The sequence below is a fragment of the Pristiophorus japonicus genome, chromosome 14 (assembly GCF_044704955.1).
Source record: "Pristiophorus japonicus isolate sPriJap1 chromosome 14, sPriJap1.hap1, whole genome shotgun sequence".
Taxonomy (NCBI): domain Eukaryota; kingdom Metazoa; phylum Chordata; class Chondrichthyes; family Pristiophoridae; genus Pristiophorus; species Pristiophorus japonicus.
The window spans coordinates 135,515,679-135,526,409 of NC_091990.1; the positions used below are offsets into that span (position 1 = coordinate 135,515,679).

At 40.6% G+C, this 10,731-nt stretch overlaps 1 protein-coding gene across 1 annotated transcript; it reads left to right on the top strand.

The window, feature by feature from the left end:
* The first annotated feature begins 1,787 nt into the window (after window positions 1–1,787).
* Window positions 1,788–8,399, top strand: LOC139279641 (SPRY domain-containing SOCS box protein 3). The gene is made up of 4 exons (XM_070898749.1): window positions 1,788–1,965; window positions 3,566–3,697; window positions 7,173–7,363; window positions 8,205–8,399. Exons 1-4 carry the CDS (start codon window positions 1,788–1,790, stop codon window positions 8,397–8,399), a joined length of 696 nt encoding a protein of 231 aa, XP_070754850.1.
* Window positions 8,400–10,731: the final 2,332 nt, after the last annotated feature.

A 10,731-nucleotide genomic window follows, 5' to 3' on the forward strand; every position in this document is an offset into this window, starting at 1 on the left:
TCACCATTCACTGCAACTCACTAGGCCACTTCCAAAGTCCACATAAATCTGTCCAAGGATGCAAAGGGTTGAAAATAAAGATTTCATTGTTTGACAATATATTAATAGAAACTTTACATGAACATTGGCTAAAAGACCCAAGTCCCTACCTTTGTGTGTTGTTAGTTGGTATGATTGGACTAATATGAGGGTGAGTGTGAGGGGTGGCTAGTGAGATGGGGAAGTGACAATGCAGATAGAGAGAGAGGGATGGGTGGTGATACAAGGTAAGTTGGTGTGAGTTAGGATGTGTAGGAGTAGGGTAGGGAAGACAGTGATGGGGATGTGATGGGTGGTACAGCAGTATAACGTTGGGCATAGTTCTGCAGTAACGTTTCCTGATCTACTGAGATCATTGAAAGGTTTGCGCCACTCCAGCCTGGTCCTCCTGACGACATCGCTGCTTGTGTCCTCCTGTGCAATGTGCAACCAGGCTGCATTGGTCGCCTGGGGAAGTCTCTTCCACCCATTGGAAGAGAAGAGAACCTCCCTACGTGCTGTGACTCCCTCCATAAGCATCTGGAGTGTATCATGGAAGGGCCTGGGTGCAGCTGTGCACCTTTGTGCAGTACTTGTCAGTGTTTCCATCACCTCAATGCTGTGGAACACTGACAGTACAACTGTCAAAATCAATGTGGACTTGGTCCCTTTAAGCAAACTGGCTGATGAGGCATCATCAAATGACCTCATCAGACGCGCTTCCTTTTAATTGGCCGGGTACCTTGCTGGGCAGGCCTAACAAGCCCCATCATCGTAAAAGTACTTGGAGAGAGCAGGCTGCAACCAAGAGCAGGCTGGAATCTCACTAAAGACCCAGGCTGCCCTGGACTCACCACGGGTGGCGAAATTGTGGCCGATGTGAATGATTTCAGGGCAACTGGGGATGAACAATAAACACTGCCTTTCCAGTGTTATCGACATCATAAGAACAAATAATTTAAAAAAATCAAATCAAAGTATTATGTAAAAATAAGAACAGACTGTATAACTTTGAAATTGGGTCTTAAATATGCCTACGTGCACTGGTCCAGTTATCCTTGCCCTCTAACCTCACTTCACCTGAAGATTACACTTGGTCTTGATTTCTTGTATGCAATACCATGTGACGATCAGCTAGACAATACATAACCTTATTGGCATTATTTTACTATTTTAGAATTAAGTTATATTACAGATATCTGTCTAGTGTGATGTACAGTTGGTAGACCCGAGTTCAAATGCCATCCTTCCCAGCAGCTGGGAGCATGTGCATGACTGTTCTGATGTCCGTACTCAGCTGTGTTTCCTGGAAAATGAATTTTCCAGATAGGAGTGACTGCTTTCTCCGAACATTAAATAAACCACAGTAAGGAGAACAGTCCAATCCGTGTCAGACTACCCATGGGAGGTGATCTCACACCTCCTGGCTTTCAGTGTACTTTGGAGTCAGATCCAGACTTTATACTGTTAATGTCATATTGATGCGCACCTGAAACCACTTCATATTGAAGCAAAAGTGGCAGCATTATGACAGGTAAAATGTCTGAAATTTTGAATCTTAAAGGGGAAGAGAGGGACATCCGGGCCAGTACCAAAGTGCTGGTTAAATTAAAAATACATAAAATGAGTTTGAAACCCTTTGGGTTCTATTTATCAATTCACTTCTAATATAGCTCATTTACTGCACTTTAAGGTGCAAATGTTGTTAAATTGCTTGTTAAAATAGATCCTTATTATAATCTGTTTCTGGTTATGCCTTTAGATAGACAATGCAGTGTCCCTGTCTACCTCAATCTGTCTCAGCTGGCTTTGTTGAGGAATGCTGGGAGTGGGACATTAATGCCAAGTCACCAGCAGTGCAACTTTCTCCTTGTCGGGGAGCAGTTTACTTCCATATTGACCCCATCTTACAAAGTGAAGGCACAGCTGGAGTGAGAGGAACAAAAGGTAGCGTCATAATGGACACTTTGTGTTCTGCGTTTTTGTTGTTTACTACCAAATAATACCAGACTAAGAGAAGCTTTATTTCAGATACAGTATCAAATGTTTCACATTAATATTTTTTCTGGTTTATCAATGGCAATCAGTTGCCTTAGTTTGCAGCCAGCTTGGGGATTTTAGCCTACATTTGATGCTGACATCCATTGCAGTGCTATAGTAGGTGGACCAGATCATTTTGTTTTACTGGTGCAGTCCTGAGCTTCAGATTTATACCCCATCCTGTTTTAGATCAACAGAAAGAAAATCAGTACCAAACAGGCAGCACTTTTGTGCTGTGGACTCATGCCCACCAGGAACTGGGTTGCAACCACTCCAAACGCATTTCTTATAATCACCATACAGAGACAGAAAAGAAAGGGAGGAGGAAAGAGAAACTTTCATTTCAAGAGTCAGACGTGGTTTCAGCGATACACCAGTGGCATGCTGACACACCACCATCACCCAATCTCCCACTGTAGCCATCTCAACTGTATATTCGTGACAACATAACACGTAATGAGGGTAATTTTAACTTTTATAGCTGGGCAAAGAAGGGCAATAGTGAATTAGCTGCCTGTTTTACACTATTGGAAAAGAAAATTGAGAAGGGTGTAAAACTGGATGCCAATTCATTATTGACCGTTTTTCAGCCGGGATAAAAGTTAAAATTACACCTAAAGTGATTCTGAAATATATTTGTTCAGCTGCCAAGCAATCACTTACCCTTTTGGAATTCAATCACATTATATTTAGTTTAAGCCTTTGCGTTTAATGGGTAATGTGGGCAACAGATACAATGTAGACAATGCAGTGTTCGTTCAGTTTTTTCAGTCTTTCTCTACTCGTTTGCTGGCTCAGATCATTTCACTAAACATTTTCGTTAGCCTTATTGCCTGTTAACATTTTACATCTATTGTCCCAAGATGAAGAGTATCAAATTATTTTTGGATCAATTATTTGTAGTTCCCTCCAATCATTGTAGCAGCCGTTCTTTCCAGCAGTGCCAGCCAACTTCAGATCCTATTTTCTCTGCCCTTTCGGCCTTCCGTTTTTTTTTACGGTTATTTCACCCAGAAAAAAAAAATGTAGAAAACCACTAATTCAAAGCATTGTTTTTTTTAATTCTACTGTAGGTAGCCTAGAAATGGCCGTTGGCAATATTAGCTGATGAAAGTTTAACATGTGTGCATGATACTCCTCCATTTGCTGCTGCAGCAGCTGTATTAACTATTTTAAAATAAATTTCGCAAAGCCTACATTAAAATAGCACATAGAGGAAAATATGAATGCAGTAGCATTTGTCCACTAATATTGTCAGCAGTCATTTCTAGACTTATATGATTCTTCTAGAAAATACTCTGGTGAAAAAGTGTAAAATGAAATGAGCACAATATAATGTCGTGTTACCTCAAAAAGTTCAAGCACAAAGAAACATTGCCATAGCTTTGTTGCGACAGAAATATAAATCTGCACATTGTGTAGAGTCAGGTGTTTAACATATTGATTAAATATCTTTAATAAGATATTTAATAAATGCATCTTTTTATTCATTGTGCTGTTTGTATAGGCTTCATCCATGGAGAACACTATTGGGAAGTTAAGTTTCTTGAAGCTCCATATGGTACATCTGTGATGGTGGGTGCTGGGACAAAACAAGCACATCTGCATCTTGGGAATTATCAGTTTATAAACATGCTTGGTAAGTAACTTCTAAAAGTATGCAAGAATTCTGTCACTGATGATAACCTGAACTAGTTCTTGTGTGCTGAACTAGTTCAGGTTATCATATGTAAACATAACACTCCTGCCTCAGGTAAGGCTGTGGTAATTTCCTCCAATAATAAAAACAGAAAATGCTGGAAATCTCAGCAGGTCAAGCAGCATCTATGGAGAGAAACAGAGTTAACATTTCAGGTCTGTGATTCTTCGTCAGAACTGGAAAAGTTCGAGATCTAACAGATTCTTAAAGAAGTGCAGCGGCAGTGAAAGGGGGAGGGGAGGAAAGAACAAAAGGGAAGGTCTATGATAGGGTGGAAGACAGGAGAGATTAAGAGCCAAATCTTACTACATGCATTTAGTATAGAAATTTGTCGGATTTGTCACAGGATATCATGTTATACTGAATTACTAGCCCTGAACATAACTGCTCATTTTTTTGGTTTGATTATTGAAGTACATTTTTTCTTTATAACTGTTCAAATTTGGGATATTGCTGGAACAAAATGGAATGGGCTAATTGCCAGGTAATTGACTCAATCAGATTAAGCACAGCTTTTTTTGGATTGATCAGTTATAAGAACATAAGAAATAGAAGCAGGAGTAGCCCATACAGTCCCATTGAGCCTGCTCCGCCATTTAATATGATCATGGCTGATCCGATCATAGACTCGGGTCCACTTCCCTGCCTGCTCCCCAGAACCCCTTATGCCCTTATTGGTTAAGAAACTGTCTATCTCTGTCTTAAATTTATTCAATGTCCCACCTTCCACAGCTCTCTGAGGCAGTGATTTCCACAGATTTACAACCCTCTGAGAGAAAAAAATCCTCCTCATCTCAGTTTTAAATCCGCGACCCCTTATTCTAAGATTATGCCCCCTAGTTCTAGTCTCCCCTATCAGTGGAAACATCCTCTCTGTATCCACCTTGTTAAGCCTCCTCATAATCTTATACGTTTCGATACGATCACCTCTCATTCTTCTGAGTTCCAATGAGTAGAGGCCCAACCTACTCAACCTTTCCTCATAAGTCAGCCCCTTCATCTCCGGAATCAACCTAGTGAACCTTCTCTGAAGCAAGTATATCCTTTCTTAAATATGGAAACAAAACTATACGCAGTATTCCAGGTGTGGCCTCACCAATACCCTGTACAACTGCAGCAAGACTTCCCTGCTTTTATACTCCATCCCCTTTGCAATAAAGGCCAAGATTCCATTGGCCTTCCTGATCACTTGCTGTACCTGCATACTGTTCTTTTGTGTTTCATGCACCGGACCCTCAGATCCTGCTGTACTGCAGCACTTTGCAATTTTTTTCCATTTAAATAATAACTTACTCTTTGATTTTTTTTCTGCCAAAGTGCATAACCTCACACTTTCCAACATTATATTCCATCTGCCAATTATTTGCCCACTCACTTAGCCAGTCTATGTCCTTTTACGGGTTTTTTGTGTCGTCCTCACACATTGCTTTTCCTCCCATCTTTGTATCATCAGCAAACTTGGCTACATTACACTCGGTCCCTTCATCCAAGTCGCTAATATAGATTGTAAATAGTTGGGGTCCCAGCACTGATCCCTGCGGAACCCCACCAGTTAGTGATTGCCAACCCGCGAATGAACCATTTATCCCGACTCTCTGTTTTCTGTTAGTTAGCCAATTCTCTATCCATTCTAATATATTACCCCCAACCCCGTGAACTTTTATCTTGTGCAGTAACCTTTTATGTGGCACCTTGTCAAATGCCTTTTAGAAATCCAAATACACCACATCCACTGGTTATCCTTTATCCACCCTGTTCATTACATCCTCAAAGAATTCCAGCAAATTTGTCAAATATGACTTCCCCTTCATAAATCCATGCTGACTCTGCCTGACTGAATTATGTTTTTCCAAATGTCCTGCTACTGTTTCTTTAATAATAGACTCCAACATTTTTCCAACCACAGATGTTAGGCTAACTGGTCTATAGTTTTCTGCTTTTTTAGTTGCCACCGTTTTTAAATGGGGGTATTACATTTGTAGTTTTCCAATCTTCTGGGACCTCCCCAGAATCCAGGGAATTTTGGTAAATTACAACCAATGCATCCACAATCCCTGCCGCTACTTCTCTTAAGACCCTAGGATGCAAGCCATCAGGTCCAGGGGATTTATCTGCCTTTAGTCCCATTATCTTATTGTGTACTACCTCCCTTAGTGATTGTGATTGTGTTAAGTTCCTCCCCCCTATAGCCCCTTGACTGTCCACTGTTGGGATATTTTTAGTGTCCTCTACCGTAAAGACTGATATAAAATATTTATTCGGAGTTTCTACCATCTCCATGTTCCCCATCACTAATTCCCCAGTCTCGTCCTCTAATGGGCTAACATTTACTTTAGCCACTCTTTTTCATTTTATATACCTGTAGAAACTCTTGCTACCTGTTTTTATATTTCGTGCTAGTTTACTTTCATTGTCTATCTTCCCTTTCATTATCAATTTTTTAGTCATTCTTTTCTGGCTTTTAAAAGCTTCCCAATCTCCTGTCCTTCCACGCGTTTTGGCCACTTTGTATGCCCTTGTTTTTAATTGGATAACATCCTTTTTTTCTTTAGTTAGCTACGAATGGCTATCTTTCCTTTTACACTCTTTCCTCCTCATTGGAATATATTTTTCTTGAGAGTTATGAAATATCTCCTTAAATGTATGCCACTGTTCATCAACTGTCCTACACTTTAATCTATTTTCCCAGTCCACTTTACTCAACTCTGCCCTCATACCTTTGTAGCCTCCTTTATTTAAGCTTAGTACGCTGGTTTGAGATCCAACTTTCTCGCCCTCCATCTGAATTTGAAATTGAACCATCACTCATTCCAAAGGGAACCTTTACTAGGAGATTGTTTATTAATCCTGTCTCATTACACAGGACCAGATCTAAGATAGCCTGCCCCCTGGTTGGTTCCATTACATACTGCTCAAGGAACCCATTCCTTATGCACTCTATGAACTCTTTCTCAAGGCTACTCTGACCAATTTGATTTGCCCAATCAATATGGGGGTTAAAATCATCCATGATTATTGTTTTTCCCTGTTTACAAGCCCCCACTATTTCTTGGTTTATACTCCGACCAACAGAGTTGCCATTATTAGAGGGCCTATAGACTATGCCCCCCAGTGACTTTTTCCATTATTCCTTATCTCCACCCAACTTGCTTCAACATCCTGATCATTTGAGCCAATATCGTTTCTCACTATTGCAGTGATTCCATCCTTTATCAACAGAGCTACCCCACCTCCTTTTCCTTTCTGTCTGTCCTTCCGAATGGTCAAGTACCCCTGCATGTTTAGTTCCCAGTCTTGGTCACCTTGCAACCATGTCTCTGTTACGGCTATAAGATCATACCCATTTGTTATTATTTTTGCCGACAGCTCATCTAATTTGTTACGAATCTAACCTGACGTTATTTCCTTCTTACAGGAATGGATTCTGAAAGCTGGGGTTTATCTTACAAAGGTACAATCTGGCATGCTGGACAAAGCAGGCGGTACACTGAACCATTCTATGATAAAGCCACAATCATTGGAGTTGACTTAAACCTGTATGATGGTACTATGGCCTTTTATAAGAATGGTCACCATTTGGGTGTGGCATTTACAGGCCTCAATAAGGTAATTAGTACTGACAGCCATAGATAATACTCTGTGTTTATTATATTGTGAGAAAAAGTGACAAATAATAATGAAATAGTTTATTTTATTTTCACTTTTAGTGGAAAGATGTGTTATCATGCAGGTCACCTACAATACTCTGTTTTACTGCATTGCCTTGATAAAATAGTGTGTCTCAGGGAACTGAGTGGCAAAGTGATTATAACATTGTCCTTTGACCTCTGGGATTAGGATTTGAGTCCAGTCTAGACCGTTGGGATGAAATTCTTCTTTCTGCTGCAGTAAGGGCCCAGTGTGAAGAAACTGTGACTGAATCAGCTCCTAGTTGGTGCTTGAGCCTATATTGACAATAAACCAATGGCCTCAGAGCAGCAACAAAAATGGGAAATTGAAATGTTGTCACTGGTCTAGTGAGGAGTTATCTTCTCAGGTAGTATTGAGGCACATTGTTGAGCATTTTAAGCTGCATTTGGCTGTGATTTGGGAATGTTTTATGCTGTCTGGGTGCCAGAGGTACAAGGTTGTTCTGTTTCTCAGGGTTAATATCCGTCACATTGATGAGCACAAATATTCACCAAATAATAACGAGACAGTTCATCTATCAGGCTGAAGATTATAATCAAATAAAATATATCGCTGCAGCTTTCAGACTAGCAAAAATGACCCAGCACTGTCTCACATGAAATGGTTTTAAAAAAATCATCCTTATTACATTGCGATGCCTTGAAGAGTGTTGCACGTATTCATTTATTTTTTGGAACTCTAGATTTTAATGCTGCAGATACTTTGATTACTGGACTCTTGTGTATCACTGATCCTAGTGTCATTTGAACCCCCACAGGTTGGAGTACCCCTGTATCCCATCGTCAGTTCCACAACTGCAGAAACAGAACTTCAGCTTGTGATGAGAAGCTGCCGGTTAATGTCACTGCAGGAACAGTGTTTGTACACAGTCCTGCAGCACCTAGTGGACAAAGTTCACATAGACACACTGCCACTGCCTGAATTCATCAGAGGACAACTTAAAGAATTCTGAAAGTGGCAGAGATTTTCAATAACTGCTGTCATGGGATTTAATCATTTTAGTGACAAAGATTTTCTTGCTCCACAAAATGTCTTGGTGCAGTCTACTTTTCAGTGGAAATAGCTACTTGAATGTAAATCAGTGTCAGAGTAGTGGGAGACATTCAAGGAGGAGTTCCTGAGGGTTTAGAGCAAGTATGTTCCCTTAAAGAAAAAGAGTGGGACTAACAAATCTAGAGCCCCCTAGATGTCAAGGGTCATACAGGATAGGATTTTTTTAAAAAAGGGAGGCTTATGACAGATACCCAGGGCTCAATACTGCAGCATGGATTTATGAAGGGGAAGTTATGTTTGACAAATTTGCTGGAATTCTTTGAGGATGTAACGAACAGGGTGGATAAAGGGGAACCAGTGGATGTGGTGTATTTGGACTTCCAGAAGGCATTTGACAAGATGTCACATAAAAGGTTACTGCACAAGATAAAAGTTCACGGGGTTGGGGGTAATATATTAGCATGGATAGAGGATTGGCTAACTAACAGAAAACAGAGTCGGGATAAATGCTTCATTCTCTGGTTGGCAACCAGTAACTAGTGGGGTGCCGCAGGGATCAGTGCTGGGACCCCAACTATTTAAAATCTATATTAGTGACTTGGAAGAAGGGACTGAGTGTAACGATACAAAGATGGGAGGAAAAGCAATTTGTGAGGAGGACTCAAAAAATATGCAAAAGGACATAGACTAAGTAAATGGGCAAACATTTGGCAGATGGAGTATAATGTTGGAAAGTGTGGGGTCATGCACTTTGGCAGAAAAAAATCAAAGAGCGAGTTATTATTTAAATAGAGAAAGATTTACAGCAGCACCTGGGGGTACGTTTGCATGAAACACAAAAGGAGAGTATGCAGGTACAGGAAGGCCAATGGTATCTCAGTCTTTATTGCAAAGGGGATGGAGTATAAAGGCAGAAAAGTCTTGCTACAGCTATATAAGGTATTGGTGAGGCCACACCTGGAATACTGCATGCAGTTTTGGTTTCCATATTTAAGAAAGGATATACTTGCTTTGGATGCTGTTCAGAGAAGGTTCACTATGTTGATTCTAGAGATGAGGGGGTGACTTATGAGGAAAGGTTCATTAGGTTGGGCCTCTACGCATTGGAATTCAGAAGAATGAGAGGTGATCTTATCGAAACATATAAGATTATGAGGGGGCTTGACAAGGTGGATGCAGAGAGGATGTTTCCACTGATGGGGGAGACTAGAACTAGGGGGCATAATCTTAGAATAAGGGGTTGCCCATTTAATACTGAGATAAGGAGAAATTTCTTCTCTGAGGGTTGTAAATCTGTGGAATTCGCTGTCTCAGAGAGCTGTGGAAGCTGGGACATTGAATAAATTTAAGACAGAAATACAGTTTCTTAAACGATAAGGGGATGAGGGGTTATGGGGAGCGGGCGGGGAAGTGGAGCTGAGTCCATGATCAGATCAGCTATGATCTTATTGAATGGCGGAGCAGGCTCGAGGGGCTGTATGGCCTATTCCTGCTCCTATTTCTTATGTTCTTATGTTTGTTCTTATGAAGTATCGAAAGTGCAGGGGTGAAATTAAAAAGGAAATTAGGAAAGCAAAGAGAGAGCATGAATGTTGACAACGAAAACCCAAATATGTTTTAGAAATACATAAAGAGCAAGAGGCTAACTAAAGAAAGAGTAGGGCCTGTTAGAGACCATAAAGGTAATCTGTGCATGGAGGTGGAAGATGTGGGTATGGTTCTTAATGAATATTTTGCGTCTGTTTTCACAAAAGAGAGGGGCGATGCAGAAATTGCAATTGGAGGAGGAGTGTGAAATATTAGATGAAATAAACATAGTGAGAGAGGAAGTATTAAGGGATTTCGCAGCTTTGAAAGTGGATAAATTCCCAGGCCCGGATGAAATGTATCCCAGGCTGTTAAGAGGAGCAAAAGAGGAAATAGCAGAGGCTTTGATCATCATTTTTCAATCCTCTCTGGCTACAGGTATGGTGTCGGAGGACTGCTAACGTACCTTTGTTTAAAAAGGGAGAAAGAGATAGACTGAGTAATTACAGGCCAGCCAGCCTAACCTCGGTGGTGGGAAAATTATTGGAAAAAATTCTGAAGGACAGGATAAATTTTCATTTAGAAAGACACAGATTAAGCAAGGTCAGTCAGCGTAGTTTTGATAAGGGAAGGTCATGTCGGACTAACTTGATTGAATTTTTTGAGGCGCAAACAAGAAGGATCGATGAGTATATTTGATGTAGTGTATATGGATTTTAGCAAGGCTTTTGATAAGGTCCCACATGGCAGACTGGTCACGAAAG

Coding starts and splice junctions, on each gene's coding strand:
- LOC139279641 (XM_070898749.1), top strand. CDS start 1,788: ATGCAGTGTCCCTGTCTACCTCAATCTGTCTCAGCTGGCTTTGTTGAG. Junction 1,966..3,565: donor TGGAGTGAGAGGAACAAAAG/GTAGCGTCATAA, acceptor CTGTTTGTATAG/GCTTCATCCATGGAGAACAC. Junction 7,364..8,204: donor CATTTACAGGCCTCAATAAG/GTAATTAGTACT, acceptor GAACCCCCACAG/GTTGGAGTACCCCTGTATCC.